This window comes from Chiloscyllium punctatum, chromosome 41 (assembly GCF_047496795.1).
Source record: "Chiloscyllium punctatum isolate Juve2018m chromosome 41, sChiPun1.3, whole genome shotgun sequence".
In the NCBI taxonomy this organism is placed as follows: Eukaryota; Metazoa; Chordata; class Chondrichthyes; order Orectolobiformes; family Hemiscylliidae; genus Chiloscyllium; species Chiloscyllium punctatum.
In genome coordinates, this window is record NC_092779.1 from 26992777 (window position 1) to 27012449 (window position 19673).

General features: G+C 40.8%; 1 protein-coding gene and 1 long non-coding RNA gene across 4 annotated transcripts in view; one reads left to right on the forward strand and one right to left on the reverse strand.

Annotated features, from left to right (window-relative positions):
• Nucleotides 1-16135, reverse strand: part of LOC140464947 (uncharacterized) — a 138644-nt gene extending 122509 nt beyond the window's left edge. For both annotated transcript variants that reach the window (XR_011955032.1, XR_011955033.1), the window contains exons 1-2: nt 16061-16135; nt 9764-9901 (exon numbers count right to left, since the gene is read on the reverse strand). This is a non-coding gene — a long non-coding RNA (uncharacterized lncRNA). The remainder of the gene's footprint in view (nt 1-9763; nt 9902-16060) is intronic.
• nod1 (nucleotide-binding oligomerization domain containing 1) overlaps nt 1-16568 on the forward strand; it is a 58406-nt gene extending 41838 nt beyond the window's left edge. For both annotated transcript variants that reach the window (XM_072560609.1, XM_072560610.1), the window contains exons 6-12: nt 1608-1691; nt 4913-4996; nt 6639-6722; nt 9216-9299; nt 10352-10435; nt 11591-11674; nt 14865-16568. In XM_072560609.1, coding sequence (XP_072416710.1) covers nt 1608-1691; nt 4913-4996; nt 6639-6722; nt 9216-9299; nt 10352-10435; nt 11591-11674; nt 14865-14934 — 574 coding nt within the window. In that variant the 3' untranslated portion in view covers nt 14935-16568. The remainder of the gene's footprint in view (nt 1-1607; nt 1692-4912; nt 4997-6638; nt 6723-9215; nt 9300-10351; nt 10436-11590; nt 11675-14864) is intronic.
• The last annotated feature ends 3105 nt before the right edge of the window (nt 16569-19673 follow it).

Sequence of the window (19673 nt, forward strand, 5' to 3'; positions counted from 1 at the left end):
CCTGCACTCCAAGGGCTCTTTGTTTGGTAACACTCCCTAGGACCTTACCATTAAGTGTATAAGTCCTGCTAAGGTATGCTTTCCCAAAATGCAGCACCTCGCATTTATCTAAATTAAGCTCCATCTGCCAGTCCTCAGCCTGTAGGCTCATCCTGTTGTAATCCGAGGTAACTTTCTTTGCCGTCCACTACACCTCCAATTTTGGTGTCATCTGCAAACTTACTAACTATACCTCTTCAGCTCACATCCAAATCATTTATATAAATGATGAAAAGTAGTGGACCCAGCACTGATCCTTGTGGCACTCCACTGGCCACAGGCCTCCAATCTGAAAAGCAACCCTCCACCACCACCCTCTGTCCTCTACCTTTGAGCCAGTTCTATATCCAAATGGCTAGTTCTCCTTGTATTCCATGAGATCTAACCTTGCTAATAACCAGTCTCCCATGGGGAACCTTGTCAAATGCCTTACTGTAATCCATATAGATCACGTCTACCAATCTGCCCTCATCAATCCTCTTTATTACTTCTTCAAAAGACTTTATTAGGTGGAAGGAACAGTGCTCCAAAAGCTAGTGCTTCCAAATAAACCTGTTGGACTATAACCTGAAGTTGTATGATTTTTAACTTTGTACACCCCAATCCAACACTGGCACCTCCAAATCATGACCCCATTGAAGAAGGCCTAAGGATCAAAGAATACTGATTTAAGCAGGTTAGCTGAAGAACCATCAGCAAAGTGAGAAAAAGTTTTTTAACACAGCAAGTGATTAGGATCTGAAATGCATTATCTGAGAATTTGATGCAGGCAAATCCAATTGTGGCTTTCAAAGGGCCTTGGACAACAACTGAAGAGAAATAATTGCAACTCCACATTGAAGTGGCGGGTTTTGGATGGGACGAAAGGAGTTGCTCATATGGTGAGCTAGCACAAAGTCAGATAGCCTTTTTCTGTGCTGCAATTATTCAGTGAGTCTATGAAGTGAAGCAAAATGAACTGTAAAACGGGCCAATTTTAAACATTTTCTGATCTTATTCCATGATGTTGCTTAGTTCACAAACTTTGTGACAGAATGAATAATGATCCCGGAGCAGAAACATGTTCAAACATGGGGAGAGGCTGAATAGGTTGGGGTTGTTTTCCCTGGAGTGTCAGAGGCTGAGGAGTGACCTTACAGAGATTTATAAAATCATGGGCATGGATAGGGTGAATAGTCAAAGTTTTTTTTTTCCCCAGGATGTGGTAGTCCAAACCTAGAGGGCATAGGATTAAGAGAGGAAAGATTTAAAAGGGATCTAAGGGGTTACTTTTTTGTGTAGAGGGTGGTGTGTGCATGAAATGAGCTGCCAGAGGAAGTGGTAGAGATTGGTACAATTACAACATTGAAAAGGCATCTGGATGGATATATGAATAGGAAGGATTAAGAGGGATATGGGCCAAATGCTGGGAAATGGGACTAGATTAATTTCGGATATCTAGACGAGTTGGATGGAAGGGTCTGTTTCCAAAATGTACAACTCTATGACTCTCTCTCAATTAATTGCTAATATTTCAGTGTTGCACCACTATTCAGTTATCTCTTTAAAACAAACTGTTGTTTTTCCAGCCTGTACAGAAATCAGATCACTGATGTTGGTGCCCGGTTTATTGCCCAAATTGTTGAAGAATGCCCACATCTTCGAACATTAAAGTAAGAAATAACATGCTTACATTTTACACAACTTCTTATAATATATAAAATCTAGTGGCAACGTGGAGACTACAAACATCTTATCTCAGTGACAAAAAATGCTTGTAATGTTAGAAAGGTGATTGATAAATGCTATTGCAATTCCTAGTTATCACCAAAGCCTATTTAAAAAGAAAATTGTATTTATATACTTAGGATCTCTTAAAATGCCTCACTGCTAAAGAGGTACATTTTGAAGTGTAGGGATTCATGAAGGTCCAACCTTCTCAATCTCGCCCCTCGCCTGAGGCATGGTGACCCTCAGGTTAAACCAGTCATCTTTCTCTGGGACTACGGCAACTTTACTTTAGTCTCTATAGCAATATGTGGGGATATTGTAACAATGATAGCATATCAATTATTTATTTTGTTCATGTTACTTAGGAGATAGAAACCTGTCAGACCACCAGGGGACTCTCTTTGTGCATAGTACAAAGGAATTAACTTTTGATGAGAAGCAGGAAGTTGGGGTCAATCGGTTACCTTAAACACAGCATCTATGACAGCCCAGCACACACTCTGTAATGCACTGAATTATCAGGCTGGATAATAGGGTCTTTGGAGTGGGACTCAAAATTACAAATTTCTTACCACTTACTTCAGGTTAAATACTGAAAAAAAAATGTAATGAGGCTGCAGAATAAGAATCTGTAGATTTGATCCTTTAATTATCTAGACAGGAAGTCCTTGAATTTATTCAGATGGCACTGTTTGCAGGATAAAGAGAGGAAAAAATTGTTCAAATCTATTTGAATCCAACAGTTTTTGTGTGACAGGGTACTGAATCAGTTTAGCAAGACTGTGAAATTCTCCAATAGCGGACTATGTTTGTCCAGTGAGTAATTTGATCTCTGTTTCTAGCCCCAGCAAGGGCACCCACAGGGGTCTTGGTGAAAGAGGAGGTTGTTAGTTGGCATTAACACACTTAATTTATTTTATCCTTCTCATTGAATTCTCTGCCTGAAGGCAAGTCCTACCCACAGTGCTGTGATCTCCACCAAAACTCGGACAAAGAGGCAAATCCTGAATTCATAGAAACTGGAATAAAGGATTGAACCCTGTGCTGTTAGAGTTAGTCTGATCCACACAGCCAATTGGACCCCCATACAGTCAGATTTGCTGCAGTAACTTTAACATGCATGTTGTAGCCTGGAGCAATGAGTTGCGATGGTAAAGGCTCCAATTTCTTTCCACCCTGGAATTTTTCCCACTCTTACCAAATGTCGTCGGTCTGTATTGGAGGAACTTATAAACTGATTGATTATTAAGTCCTGGAGTGAGAATTGAGCCCAGACCTTCTAGATCAAAGGCAGAGACTCAATCCACTGTGCCGCAAGATGGCATGGCCCCCGAGGTTAAGTAAAGGAAAATTAGCCAGAGTTGACAATTGCTTTGCTAGTCAGAACTTTGGCATTTGAGTGTTCAAGGAGAACATTGTCAAGCTGAGTTATGATGCTAAGATTCTTTTAATCTTTATTTCACCAATCAGTACTCACAATGATGAGGTGAAATATTTGATCATGACAAATATCTAGTAGATGAAACACATGAAGAAAGTAATGCAATCTGAGTCTGTTGTAGAAGATTTGATCGAGATAAATTGCTATCAGTCAACAACTGCAAGATGATTGCCTCAAATTATATAAGTTCTACAGCAGTAGAAGCCATATTGGGTTATCTTTGCCCATTTTTTTGTGCAGCAAATCTTTAAAAAGATGGGTGACACCTGATAAAGAGTGGTAATAATGGAATAAAATTGTTGGAGCCTTCTTCCAGTCTCTTGCCAGATTTTTGGCAGTTCAGTAGAAACCTTGAATTAATGGCATAAAGAATTGGTTATAACATTTTTCCAGAGTCTCTGCTGAGGTTATGATTGAAGGCTGAGGGTCCAATTATAATTGGGATAGCACGGTGGCTCACTGGTTAGCACTGCTGCCTCACAGTGCCAGGGACCTGGGTTTGAACCCAGCCTCGAGCGACTGTGTGGAGTTTGCACATTCTCCCATGTCTGTGTGGGTTTCCTCCGGGTGCTCTGGTTTCCTCCCACAATCCAAAGATGTGCAAGTTAGGTGAATTGGCCATGCTAAATTGCCCATACTGTTCAGGGATGTGTAGGTTAGATGTATTAGTTAGAGGTAGATGTAGAGAAATGGGTCTGGATGGGTTACTCTTTGGAGTGTCAGTGTGGACTTGTAGGGCCAATAGCCTGTTTCCACACAGTAGGGATTCTATGAATTCCTGCTTTGTGAAAGAGCTAGACAATAAGTTAGAATGAAGATTGAAAACTTTTTCTCACTCCAACAATGGTGAGTCCTGTAGACCAGGTATCAAGATAGCTATTTATTCAGTTTTTTGGCACTTTCAAAGGTCTGTAAGTTGACAAATTATAGTGAGAGAACTGAGGAGAGGAGCAATTTTTCTGAGGTAACCTGCATATTGGCCTGTAGTGGCTATAGCACCCAGGCAGGCAGAGAAGGCTTTGAGATCCAACTGGAGTGCTATCCCTTTGATCTGTTGCTGAAAGGCCACTACCAGGTAAGCAAACCAGACATTGCTGCCTTTGGAGCTCTGGAGGCTGACTGGAAAATCCCTCCATTAGTTAGCCTTAGATGCCTAACAAGTTGTTTCAACTCTCTGCAGCATGTTAGTGCCATCCCCCTCACCCCAACGGGCCTTCCTGCCTCTGCAAGAATGGTACAAGGGCTGTAAGAAACTGGGGACTCAGGACAAGGTGCTGGACATCGTAAAACACACAAAGGTGGATAAATCCCCTGGGACCTGATCAGGTGAACTTTGTGGAAAGCCAGGGAAGTGATTGGACAAAAGAGTCCATTTGGGGGCTGTACATCTCTGTGATTCTACGGCAGCACAACCTTTAGCATCCAGCCACCTCCAATATTGACCTGAACATATTTGGATTTGCCCCATAGTAAAGACTGTCAAATTCAGATTGTTATTACAGTTGAACCAGCATTAATTGCTATTTGCAGAAGTGAACTCTCAATTTCTTCTACCATCCAGGGAACCTCTCTTCTTGGTCACTGTTATTGGAACACTTCTTGTGAGCACTGAAGAATCCATGAAAGAAATAAATGGAAATTTTAAGTTTGATGTTTGACCTGTAGATCAAGGCATATTCTAAAGTATGAAACATTAAAAAAAAAGTTCATCTGTTTTTGCAGAATTGGACTCAACAAACTTACAAGTGAAGGAGGAAAATTATTAGCACAAGCAATTCAGAAAAGTAAGGCCATCAAAGATGTCGGGTGAGTATTCAGTATGATGTTAAAACTCTCGGTGTTTGTAATTTAACAAGATAATAAGGGAAACTACTCAGACTATTTTAGTTTAACCATCCAGAATGATTCTAGATACTTCTTAAATGATTCTTGGCTTTTCTCTCCATTTTTCATTCCTTGTGCATTGAAAAAAAATTGATTTAACTGCTCCATTGAGTCCTTCTAATATTTTGCATTTTGAACAAGTTGATGTGAAACCAATTTTCTGTTTTATATCTTCCTCCTGCCATCCTTTTACGGTTATAAATTTCTGCATTGCTCTTTATTATTCTCTGAAGATCTGTGCTTGTGGAGCATGGCATCTTCAACTTTGCAGCCCAAAAGCAGCAGCGCTTCTCAACATTTGCTTCTGATCAGCAACAACTTCCTTCAAGATGTAAAATGTGGCTTTGAAAGGACATCCATTTAAAGTTTCATTTCACCACTCGTGATGTGTTTTCTTCGGTAGAAAACCTAAATAAACCAGCTCTGGAATTTCCTTTGTATATAAATATATGCAAAAAAGAAACACAATATGCTTTTTTTTAATGATTTGGAGGTGCTGGTGTTGGACTGGAGTGTACAACATTAAAAATCACACAACATCAGGTTATAGTCCAACAGATTTATTGAAAGCACTAGCCTTCAGAGTGCTGCTCCTTCATCAGGTGGTTGTGGAGTATATGTGTGATTTTTAACTTTTTTTATTATGCAAGTCTAATATAAGTATACTGTGAGACTGACAATTTTGAAAGAGAAATGTGTAAGTATTCTCTCCCCTTTTTGGCACATGTTATAAATAAAGTACGGCAAACCATCTTGCAAGCCAGGCTGCACATTGCTTATCTGCACTAATCAAAAGTTGCAGGATTTAAAACCTCTACAGTTAATTCCCATTTAACCAGTGGTGCTCTAAAGCAACTTTGTTGCACCTGACCATGTTCCTTGCTACACAGTTAACACTTCAATATATTGGTTAGATATCCTCCGTCCAAATGTGGCCAGGACAGCAATTGGAAACAGAAGTATTACAGAATTTTAATATCATGAAAGAAAGCCATTTGGCCCATTATGCTTATTCTAGCACTTTGACAGAGCTATCCAATTTGTTCTTTTGCCTGCTCTTTGCCCATAGCTTTTTTTCTCCCCTTTCAAATATGTACCCAACTGCCTTTCAAAACATATTATTTTAATTGCTTCCACCTCTCTTTCAGAGAGTACATTTTAGATCAAATGAATTTTCTGTGTAACAGCACGTTTCTGTTATTTATCTCTGGCTAATTATCTTAAATCTGTGTCTCTGGTGACTGAGCCTCCTTTCAGCCGAAACCATTTCTCCCTTTATTTGTTTGATCAAAACTTGCCAGTTATTCAGATGTGGCTTGTGTTCATTATTCTGAATTTAATTACGGTGTGATATTTCTCTACAGCATGTATCCATCATAGAAAAGTATTCGGCCTGGCAATTTGAAACTTGTTTCTCTATGATAATAATGCTGTTACTTCAATGTAGGAAATCAATTAATACTAAAAAGGTAACTTTATTCTCACACATTGTATGTATGCGTATATATCTGCTTTGTTTGAACCTGTAGACATTGTCATTGAGAAATTTTAAATGTAATTTCAGGATGTGGGGAAATCAGATCGGAGATGTGGGTGCAGCTGCTTTTGCTGAAGCTATAAGAAACCATCCTTCATTAAAAGAGCTCAGGTAGTTACATTTCTTAAGCCTTTTAATGTTAGAAAACAATTAAATAGCTGATTGACAAAAGTAGGTCATCCCCAAGAACTCATAAACTCAAAGACAGTTACAGTACAGAAGAAAGCCACTCAGTCTGCCATGTCTATGCCAGTCAACCAAGATCTGGCTAAGATAAAAGGTAGGGAGGAGGGACTTGGGGGAGGGGCATTGGGAATGCGATAGGTGGAAGGAGGTTAAGGTGAGGGTCCTTGTAGAGGGAGGAAGAGAGCCTCACCCTAACCTCCTTCCACCTATCACATTCCCAAAGCTCCTCCCCCAAGTCCCTCCTCTCTACCTTTTATCTTAGCCTGCTTGGCACACCTTCCTCATTCCTGAAGAAGGGCTTATGCCCGAAATGTCAATTCTCCTGCTCCTTGGATGCTGCCTGACCTGCTGCGCTTTTCCAGCAACACATGTTTCAGCTCTGATCTCCAGCATCTGCAGTCCTCACTTTCTCCTAACCAAGGTCTGGCTACACTAATCCCATTCTCCAGCTCTTGGCCCATATCCTTGGAGACTATGGCTACGCAAGGGAATATCTAACCATTACATAAATCTGATTATATTAGATTAGATTAGATTAGATCACTTACGGTGTTGAAACAGGCCCTTCGGCCCAACAAGTCCACACCGCCCCGCCGAAGCGCAACCCACCCATACCCCTACATCTACCCCTTACCTACACTACGGGCAATTTAGGATGGCCAATTCACCTGACCTGCACATCTTTGGACTGTGGGAGGAAACCGGAGCACCCGGAGGAAACCCACGCAGACACGGGGAGAACGTGCAAACTCCACACAGTCAGTCGCCTGAGGCGGGAATTGAACCCGGGTCTCTGGCGCTGTGAGGCAGCAGTGCTAACCACGGTGATGAGAACTTCTGTTCTAACCATCCTTTCAGGTAGCTAGTTACTGTAGCTAGTAACCATTCATTAGATGGAATAAACTCTCTTCAACTCACTCTTACCTTAACTCTATGCCCCCTGATTTTTATCCTCTCTAATAAAAAACCTGCCTTCCTGTTCATTTTATCCGTGCACCTCATAATCTTCTACTAGTTCCCTGCCTCAACCTTCACTGTAAGATAATCCCAGACCTATCCAATCTTTGCCCATAGTTCAGACCCTCTCACCTAGACAGAATCCTAGTAAATCTCTTCTGCACTCTCTCCAGGGCAATCTCATCATTCCTACAAAAGTGATGACCAGAATTGTGGGCCATAATCCAGTTGTAGCCAAACCAAAGTTTTATACAGTTCCAGCATAACCTCCCTGGTCTTGTATTCCATACACCTTCTTATCCACCTATGACCTTGCTCTAATGATGGTAGATTAGATTCCCTACAGTGTGGAAACAGGCCCTACAAGTCCATACCAACCCTCACAAGAGTAACCCACCCAGACTCATTTCCCTACATTTACCCCTGACTAATGCTATGGGCAATTTTTGGAGCATGGAAGGAAGCTGGAGCACCCAAAGGAAACACAAGCAGACTTTGGGAGAATGTGCAAATTCCACACAGTCACCCGCAGTGGGAATCGAACCCGGGTCCCTAGCACTGTGAGGCAGCAGTGCTAACCACTGAGCCACCATACCACCGCAGTCAATACTTCAGCAGCTATTGAGTGACCATTCTTTTCAATGTTTTTGGCATGAGAGTTTACAAGAGCTCTACTTACCAACAAATTAACAATCATGGATGTCATGTGTGAAGTGGTAAGGAACAGCATAAAAGTAAAATGCGAACCATAAAAATAAAATGCGAACACCAGCACAAATTCTTGCAAATGGGAAAGATACAAAGAATATCAAGACAGATTGTAAGAGTTTTAGAAAAAGGGGAATATGAAATGCAAAACTATGGATGCTGAATATTTCTGAAGTAACAATAGAAACTGCTGGAAATGCTCAGCATATCTGGCAGCATCTGTGAAGAGAAACATCCCAAGGTACTTGACAGGAATTTGGTCAGAGGCAGTACAACATTGTGTGCCATGTAAGGAGAAATCAGGTGACCAAAAGCTTGGTCAAAAAGGGTATTTTTGAAGCACTGTCATATTGTGGAAAAACAAGATGGAGAGGAAGAGTTATAGGGAGGGAATTCCTTCAAGACTACCTTATTTCAGGAACTTTGTTGCTTGTCAAAGGCTATGTCATGTAAATGCAAGCCCCTTTTTAAAAAGAGGAATCAGACAATGGAAGAATTTGAACATGATGATGTGAACTTTAAACTTGGGACAAGTTGTTCCAATAGATGGGCTTAATGAACATCTTTAAGGAGGAGAAGCTAAGATAGGTTTAGTAAGGAAATTCCACATCATAGTACCTAGTCAGCTTGAAAATCATGGAATCAAATTGAAAATATGAAGAACTAGGGCCATTTTTTTACGAGTATAGTATTCTTCAAACTATCATTATTTTCCTTCTGTCAGTATTAACAATATTTGTGTTCTTTATCCAGCCTGGCAGCCAATAGAATTTCAGCAGAGGGTGGGAAAAGTTTGGCAGCAGCTCTGCAAGACAACAGATGCTTGGAGATATTTTGGTAATCCTATCTCAATTTCAAAATATCCAGCCTTCTTTGGTGAACAGCAGGATTTTGTCAAAGCTTCATTGTGGTATATCCAAATTTTTGGATTGCTCTTCTTAGCTCTTCAAGAGAAAGAAAGAATTTGTGTTTATATAGGACCTTTTTTTTGTCATTCCAGCATGTCCAAAAATGCTCTCCAGACAAGTGAGTATTATTTGAAGCAATGACCTCTCTAGACAGCTTGGCCGTGCAGTGTTCCTGCACAAGCCTAGCATAGGTTGGCCCTGCCCTTTCACATTATTACATGTAAACAATCATAGAAAAATATTAAAAATTCTACATGTTTAACTAAATAGGCAGTGCACAATAAAGAAAAGGGGCGACTATTGCTTTGAGGTGTTGTACTGTACGATGCACATTTATGAATAGCAAGCTTCAGACTGGCATTGTGTCAGTTTTGGCCCATAAGTAGTACTCACACCAGTGAACCAGAAGTTGTGGGTTCAAGCTCCGCAACAGATTTGATGGTGAGATAATCCATTTTAGTGATGTTGTTTAGCTACGACATTGGGGAAAACTCCTCTCCACTTCTTCAACACAATGCCATGGGCATGCATCTGAGAAAGCAGAAATGACTTTATTTAGCATCCCATCTGAAACACAGCATGTCCTTTTGGTCCAGCACTGAAGTGCCAACCCAGAAAATGCACTTAATATTCTTTTGTGTTACTGTTGGACCATAGTTGACCTAACACCAATAGGTCATGGGTCGAAAATTGCAAAATGTACAACGAATGCTGGTAAGAAAATGATGCACAGTTAATGAGATGCTGATAAAATATGAAGAAAAGGCAGTACTTCTGTGTTTAATTAAGTTGGAGAAAACAGACCATATCTATATCCTTTTATTAAGGATCAGTTCTGACCGAACAATTGTGCATTTCCCAGCTTTTCTTTAAGTCAAAACTTGCCATTGTTTTGCATCTAGCTTGACTTAACTGTGTCTGAGTAACACTCCATTTCAGGAGCTTTGTCACTTCCATTAACAGTTTTTTTCTGTAAATTAGGTTGACAGAAAACCAATTGAATGATGAAGCAGCCGCATTATTCGCAGAAGCACTCAGGTTCAACAAAAGCCTGCTTCATTTATGGTAAGTGTCTCTATGCAATACGTGCACTCTTTTTTTTCCTTTTAGTCAGTGTTAGATTTTGTACCTGTGCCATCCCCACCAACACCAGACTGAAGACAAACAGCCTTTTTTTCTATCACCTGCAATATTTTTATGACTAATAAGTAAAAATAGAAAATGGGAAGAAATGCACACCATTGTTTTGCAACGTTGTTACAATTTCTCCCCAGGATTTCTAACAACAGTGAGAATTAATGAGTAAACATGTGGGAGAAAGATTGTTCATTTGTGGAGATTCCAGACCTGCAGAGTCCAGGCACTATATTGCTGGCATACTGCACTATAATGTCACAGTTGCCTATTTGTGAGTGAATGAGGTGGGACTTGGAACAAGAGGGTAGAGCTGGAGTAACACAGGATTCTCCAAGAGATGCAGGACAGGAGGAGATTAAAGAAATAGGCAAGAGTGAGGCCATGAATTTGAGCACATGTATGAGAATTTTAAAATCAAAATGTCGTCAGACCTGGAGTGAGTGTAGGGCAATGAGTGCAGGAGAGAAGCAGGAGATGAACTCGAGTATATGAAGAGTGGACTATGAGAGTCCAGCTGGCAGAATATTGGAATAGTTGAATTTAAAAGTAACAAAAGCATGGATGAGAATCTGAGCAGTAGATTGAGAGAAACAGAGGTAGCGACAGGTAATATTGTAGCCTGTGGAAGAATTGGTGATGCAGGAATCACGGAATAGAATCCCTACAGTGCAGAAAGAGGCCATTAGGCCCATCAAGTCTGCACCAAACTTCCAAAGAGCATCCCAACTGGACCCAGCCTTGGACCTGAGCCCCCTAACCCCACATTTACCATGGCTAATCCACCATCCAGACTCTATGGACAATTTGGCCTGGCCAATTCACCTAATCTACACATTTGGACAGTGTAGACACCCATGCAGACACAGGGAGAATGTGCAAATTCCACACAGGCAATCACCAAAGGCTGGAATAGCATCAGGATCTCTGGCATTATGAGGCAGCAGTGCTAACGACTGAGCCACTGTGCCACCCAGATAGAAGGACAACTCATTAACCAATGTAATTGCTATCACTAGCCATTGCAATTGGCAAGATCAGAATTGAAATGCGTACTATGTTTTAATGATTAAATCATATTTACAGGTTAATAAACAACAGAATTACAGAGGTGGGAGCAAATTGTTTCTTCAAGATACTCAAAGAAAATGCAACAATAGAAGAGATTTGGTAAGAAACATATCATTGCCTCAGAATATTATCAAATCCTGAAGCACAAAGGAGGATGCTCCACACATTTGGCTGGGTCGTTTGAAAGAGTGATCCAGTTATCCTCCTCCTTTTGCTTTTACTCCAAAGCCCTATATTTCTTTCCCCTTTCAAGCATATATCCAATTCCTGGATTATACAAACTGACAATGTCACATTATGACTTCGTTTCCATGGTGACTACTCTTGCTGTGCACCATTTCACGTTGGAGAGATTTGAAAAAGATTCAGCTTTTAAGTAAAACTGATTGAACAAAAAAATTACACAATATTTCTGGGATATTAACAGGCTGTCAGGGTCCCTGAAAGTAATTTTTGTTGGATAAGGCATTTAGCACCTGAAGGGTTAACTGAGATCACAAGATAAGCTCTGCCTGTCAGGATATAAAGGTCTGCTTTTGGGAGGAGCTAACCAATTGTGTGTTCTCGTTCAGAAACAGTAATATATACTCACTGTCAAATCTACCTTGATGTTTCTCAAGATATCATCATGTAACTTAGATGTAATGTAACTTGCTATTGAGTACTATGTAACAAATCTACTCTATTTAACAAGACCAAACCTATCTTCTGCCAAAGTCCTTGTATGGACTTTCTTCTCCACGTGTTAACAGTAATTTAGCAAATACCATTAGTGGCAGTGAATCCACTCAGACATTTCAAATGGTTCATGTAGACATCACCATAACATATACCATACTACAGAAGTGTTGATTTCCTAAAATATACAGTTTCACCTTCAGAAACATAGGAGTTAGGATCAAGTGAGATGTTAAGACTTTTGAAATATTGAAATTCCCCCCGATAACCTGCTTCTGGTTTTAAAAGGGGAAGTACAAGGGTTTGCCAGCTAGCCCATTTTGTTGGAGGTGTGTTGCCATTTTCACTTTCACAGGCTACATTGTGGCTGGCTGGGTTTCCCCGGCCTCTCTCAACTCAACAGCTCAAGGGACACAGGGAGAGTTGTGAGGAAAGATAAAGTGCCCGTCCAGCACAGCGTGTAGGCCAGGAGGAGTGATTTTGCTCCTTCCCAGCCTACTGTCTTCACCGCTACTAGATCACCACAACCTCTCATCATTGGATCCTCTCCATCCTAAACCACCTCCCAGCATCAAGATTTGGATCCCCCCTCCCCCCACCAATGTAACTGTGTAGCCGTTGCTGCTCCTGCAGCTTCCCTTTTTTGCCCAACAAGGAGCCAAGCCAATCAGGCTAAATTCTCAGCAGGAACTGTTGGAGAGTAACAGCTACATTGTGGTGTATCAAGCTTGTGGGGGAAGTTCAGAATTCTGGAGTTTCCCACCCATGACAATTTCCCCCAACCCTCATTGCCCTCCCAGCTCACAGATCCAGTCCCTACTGAGGCCTCTGTGTAAAAATGCTTTAATTTGCTGTAATCACAAGATGGCTAAAGCTACTTGCTGCTCTGACAACACATTATTGCGAGTGATTCAGCTTTAGGATTGAGCATCAGTTTTCACGATTGTACTGCAACTCAACATTTCGCTCTACAAGGTTACCATCCATGGAGACAGGTGGCATAGCTGATGTCTTCTATTAACACTTTGCACCTGCCTTTACTAAGGAAGGTACAACACTGACTTTGGAGAATGAGGAGTCATTCAGTCATTGAGCATGGTTCATAATTGATAAGGGAGAGGTATTGGATAGGTTGTCTAAACTTAACAAGGCAATGGGATCGATTGAGATGCGTCCAAGGATATTGAGGGAAGTGAGTGTAGAAATTGCAGGGACACTGGCAATAATTTTTCCCTTATCCTTTGATTACAAGGGTGATGCCATGAATGAATATATGCCAATCAGTTTAAGTTCCATGGTGGGGAAATGTCTAGAAACAATGATGTGGGAAAAAAATTAACTTCCACATGGATAAATGTGAGCCACATGGACAAATAATTAAGGAAAACGGGCATGGATCTCCATAAGGGAAAATTACACTTCAGTAACTTGCTGGGGTTTTTGGAAGAGATGACTGAGAAGGTTGATCAGAGCAATGCTGTCGATATGAAGTACATAAATGTCAAAAAGCTATGTGATACAGCACCATACAATACACTTGTGAGCAAAGTTATATCTCATGGGATTAAAAGGACAGTAGCAACATGAGAAACAGGAAAGAGAGAGTAGCAGTCAATGGATTTGCTTTGGGCTGTAGTAAAGTCTGTAGTGGAATTTCCCAGAGATCCATGTTGGAACTTTTGCTTCTCCTGATCATTTATTAATGACCTACACCTTGAGAAAAGTCCCAGCTCCAAGGACCCAATCTTTTAAAAAGGGATGCCCACACTCTCCATTTGTATTCTGTTTGAGAAACTGGATAGGACATCAGGCCTGGCAGCCCAGGAAGAGGGTGCTATTGCCAAGTCAGGTTTGAAGAAAACCTTACTCAGAGCTTCACAATCCAAAAATTAAAATTAAAATATGAAACCTAAAACATTACACCATTCCTTACCCCTTTTCACTTTTCCTCACTCCACATCAGCTCCGGCCCCTAAAGTTGTCTACCATTTTCATTGGCTCCTTAAATCCACTGTAGAAGTCTAGGCCCCTCTCTCTCCTTACATTCTTCTTATGGTTCCTCATTCCTCTTATGCCAAGTTAGTGTTTATTACCCCACCTTTTTCCCCTTCATTTATCACTTTTGTGCAGAGGGGTGCATATATGGAATGAATAGCCAGAGGAAGTGGTGGCAGCTGGTACAATTACAACATTTAAAAGGCATCTGGATGGTTATATGAATATAGAGAGTTTAGAGGGATATGGGCCAAATGCTGGCAAATGGGATTAGATTAATTTAGGACATTAGGTGGGCATGGACGAGTTGGACCGAAGGGTCTCCTTTCGTGCTGCATATTTATGAGCAGGGATCTGAAAATACAATTTGAGTGAAGGATGTTGATCATTTAAATTGGCAGTTTCCTCCACAAACCATACATACCTGAAACATAGCCCACACCCTCATCCCACCCATGTGAACATGGGAAATTTCAGGTTCAGGGGTAAGACTTCCGACTTCTGATCTCTTCTACTACTTTTGCCTTTCTCTGTAACAGTGCACATCTGGGCCTATGACTTAGTTTTGTGGATTGCTTTGACAGGTGTTAACTTGTTCAAATTCTTTCCTAATCAGCCTGAATGGTAATAATATCTCTGCTGAAGGAGCTAAGAGGCTCGCTGAAGAACAAAGGATTTTGCTGTGAGTGACATTTCCCTTGTGGTTAATCGTAAACCGTGAAGCTGTAGAAGGTTCAACAGTCGTAACACTACCTATACAACACAAAGAGAAAACCTGCCAATTGTCTTCTATGAGGGTTGCAGTGATTGGAACAATCTGAGGAACTGAAACCATGGCATTTTCTACTGCTGTTCAAGAAATATTGAAAGTGCCTTTGTGACTCATCGCACATGAGCAACCTGTAACTGCTGACACTAACATGAAAGTTTTTGTGTGAAGATTTGAATGTAAGCATGACATCTATCATTGCTGTTTCTTCACCACGCATTAAAGCAATTTATAATGAAGCTGGGTCAAGCTGGAATTTCCATCAGTCAAACAGTGGCCAGCAGCTAAATGTTTATATTTATTTATGGTTATTTTTGCTATGACTTACTGGTGGATAATAAAATAAACTTGTTGGGCTGCCTTAAGTTTGTAACAAATAAAAAGTTAAGTTGATACAGAATAACTTAACAAAATATGTGACAGCGATTTGCCAATTAATTTCTCAAGTCACTGCTTAAAAACATTAGCGTTAGCCTGTCTGATTTTAAATTTATACAAAGATTAACAGTTGACTGTCAAACATCATTAGGTGGTGCATGACAATGCCTCTCCCGGAATTAATTTGCCAACCAATCAATACTCTTTTCTCACACGGTATAAATGTTGGTTTTCCTCTTAAATTAGTATTCTTGAAAATTGACTTGTTGAGTGCAATTTGAAAAACTTTGACAAAATGTATTTTTTTCCAGACTTGGAAGTTCTCCAACCAAATGACTGCCCCTACTCTATTAAATATTTAATTCCTTATGCCATTTTTAATGAAGCCCTTGTCACATTAATGTAATTACAGAAATATTAAGGCACAGATTTAAAGTATTTGAACAATATATTAAATTGTTTAGCCTTATTAGCTCAAGCATACGAACAACACCTCATTGACCGGATGTTTTCTGTAATCAGTCCATTATCATCATCAAACCATTCTCCTTTGCCGTCTGGTCACTAGATCATTTTTGCAAATACAGGTAATTCTCAGGTAACGCGTGTTCTGGCAGCGCAATGTCGCTGAGGGATTAACAAACAGTATTTTCAAGAACACTCACTTCAGTTCACAATAGCGCGATTCCAGCGATGATCGTTTTGCAAGCTTCGTTCTGTGCGTGTGTCGATGTCCGGGCTGGCCTCTGTGCCATTCTGCGCATGCGCCAATGTCAGTTACTAACAGCAGTGTCCTGTGAGAGGTACTGTACAGGGAGCAGCTTTCTGAGAGTGATACATTGAGCAGCTTTCTGTGAAAGGTATACTGCCCCTAGATTATCCCTTTTTTCTGAAAAAATGGAGGGGTGGACTGACAAGAATGTCAGCAAGAAGCATCCTGGTGATAAAATTGTAGGTGGCGAACACAGAAGAAAGGCTATAACACTGGAAGAGAAGCTAAGTGTTATAAAGTGTTCTGAGAGTAAGGAGAGAAAATGTGATATAACTTGCTTAACGGGAATGAGGGCATCTACGTTACGCACTATTATGATCCTCTGTCCCTGCATTAACAACTTTTTTTTAAATGTACTGTGTTAAATGTACTTTTGTTGATAAATATGATTTATACCTTCATTCAGGCTGTGCTATACTTTGTGTTAGACCTTTGAATGATGTTTGAGAGATTATGAGTGATTTCTTTTGCTGGTCCGCACTTTTACCTATTACTTATATGAAGCAATTTTCCATTAAGCAAGGTTTCGCTGGAACACAATTACAGCGTATAGGAGAACTACCTGTATGGACATTCTCTGGCTTGTAATCCTTGCAAGTACTCCAAGATTGTGCCTGTTTGTGAACTGCCCAGAAAGCTTTCCAGCATCTAGCTTCCAAAGGAGGAGAGCGGGATTTGCAACCCTAGGACCATGACTGATGAGAGGGTGGGGAAGAGACCAATGGAAGGAAATTAAACACATGTAAACAATTAAGAATAATTTAAAATCATGTTATGTTGTTTCAGGCTATAATTCTGTGGCTTTGACTCCTGTGACTTATCCAAAAACTGCTTGAAAGAAGCCAGAAGTCTTCATGAACTGAGGCATTAGCCCTCTGAGAGATTAGGGTAAAGGAAACATCAGTTGAACGCATTCTAACCCTCTTCCTGGCAGTAGGCTTATCTGGTTTAGGCAAAGGCCCCACCAGCAAGTACAAGGTACAAGAATCACAAAGAAACAGAAAATAGGTGCAGGAGTAGGCCATTCGGCCCTTTGAACCTGCACCACCACTCAATACGATCATGGCTGATCATGCAATTCGATTAGATTACTTACAGTGTGGAAACAGGCCCTTTGGCCCAACAAGTCCACACCGATCCACTGAAGCGCACCCACCCAGACCCATTCCCCTACATTTACCCGTGCATCTAACACTACGGGCATGGCCAATTCACCTAACCTGCACATTTTTGGACTGTGGGAGGAAACCCACGCAGACACGGGAAGAATATGCAAACTCCACACAGTCAGTCGCCTGAGGCAGGAATTGAACCCGGGTCTCTGGCGCTGTGAGGCAGCAGTACTAACCACTGTGCCACCGTGTCGCCCACTAATATCAGAGACCCATTCCTGCCCTCTCCCCATACCCCTTGAATCCGTTGGTCTCAATGGCCATGTCCAGCTCCCTCTTGAATATATCTAACGAACCGGCCCCAACAGCTTTCTGTGGGAGAGAATTCCACAGGTTCACAACTCTCTGAGTGAAGAAATTCTTCATCATCTCAATCCTGAATGGTTTACCCCTTAGTCTTAACTTATTCTTAGACTGTGACTCCTAGTTCTGGACTTTCCCAACATCAGAAACATTCTTCCCACATCTAGCCTGTCCAGTCCCATCAGGACTTCTTATGTTTCTATGAGATCCCTTCCCCAAACTTCTAAATTCCATTGAGTACAAGCCCAGTTAATCCAGTCTTTCTTCATATGTCAGTCCTGCCATCCTGGGAATCAGTCTGGTGAACTTTCACTGAACTCCCTCAATAGCACAAATATCCTTCCTCAGACTAGGAGGCCAAAACTGCACAGGATGGCTGGGCCTGCTTACTACTTTAAAATATAAGTATTCCAAAAGAGGCAAAGACATTCAGCCCCAATTTAATGAATGAAGTTTTGTCATTTTTATTCTCAACACGGCATCCATTTGAATTAGTTGTTCCTTCCTGCTAAAAAAGAGAACTTTATGCTGTTGTAGAATTATAATGACACAGAAGGGATCCATTCAATCCATTGAGTCCATACAATATTGTATAAATTTCATATTTTAACTTCCAACAAAATGTTGTCTTAGCTCAGTGGTAGGACTGCTCCTCAGTGAAAAGATTGTCAGTTCAAGTCCTACTCTAGTGACTCAAAATAATGGAATGGTTTAAAATGTTTATCTTTTCAGGTGATTATCAAGTGTCATAGTTGAATTTTATCTCCGTAATAACCCCAAACTGTGCTGTGTAAATGAAGGTTTCACTCATGTCACCTTTGATTCATTCATAGAATCGTAGAATCCCTACAGTACAGAACAGGCAATTCAGCCCATTGAGTCTGCACCAATGATCCAAAGAGCATCCCAATCAAATCTATCTCCTACACTGTCCCCATAACACTGCATTTCCCATGTCTAATCCACCTAACCTACACATCCCTGGAAACTTTGGGCAATTTAGCATAACCAATCCACCTGAGGACGCGAGGGCACAGCCTTAGAGTAAAGGGATAGAACGGTGATAAAGAGAAACTTCTTTAGCCAGAGCATTGTGAATCAGTGGAATTCATTCCCACAGAAGACTGTGGAGGCCAGGTCATTGAGTATATTTAAGACAGAGATAGATATGTTCTTGATTGCCAAGGGGATCAAAGGTTACAGGGAGAAAGTGAGAAAATGGGGTTAAAAAAACCTATCAGCCTTGATCGAATGGCAGAGCATACTGAATGGGCTGAATGGACTAATTTCTGTTCCTATGGTGTTATGATCTAACCTGCCTATCATTATGGGAGGAAACCAGAGCAGCAGGAGGAAACCCATGCAGACACAGGGAGAATGTACAAACTCCACACAGTCACCTGAGGCTGTGCCATCCATTTTAAACCAGTGTCCTCTGCATTTTCTTTTTGTTCCCTATAATTTCTCCCTATCTACTCCTTCCTATCTCCACATGATCTTAAATACAAAACTCCTCTCAATCTTCTCTTTAGGAACAGCCTCAGCTTCCAATAATCCCAATAAGTAACTGAACTCTGCCATTGCTGAAATTATTCTGTTACATGTCTTTTGTACCCTCTGTAAAGTTTTCACATCATTTTCTAAATCATGGCGGCCAGAATTGGATGTAGTTGTTGAACCAGTATAGAGACTCTGTCCCGTCACCCACTTTGACCATTTTCACAACCATCCTGCTACCTTTAGTAATTTGTTCGCAAATACCCCAAGGTCTTTTTGTCTTTGCAGTCCTTTAGAACTGTACAGTTCATAATGATACTCTCCTTTCCAGTGAAATATATTATTTCCTATCTCTCTGCATTCAATTTCATCCAGCATGTGTCTTTCCAATGATGATATGAATACTTAATCTAGACATTTAAACAGTACTGAGGATGTGCTGCACTGCCAGAGGTGCTACCTTTTCAAATAGACATTAAACCTAAATCCTGTCTGCCTCTCACGAAAAGATCCCATGGCACAACTTTGAAAACA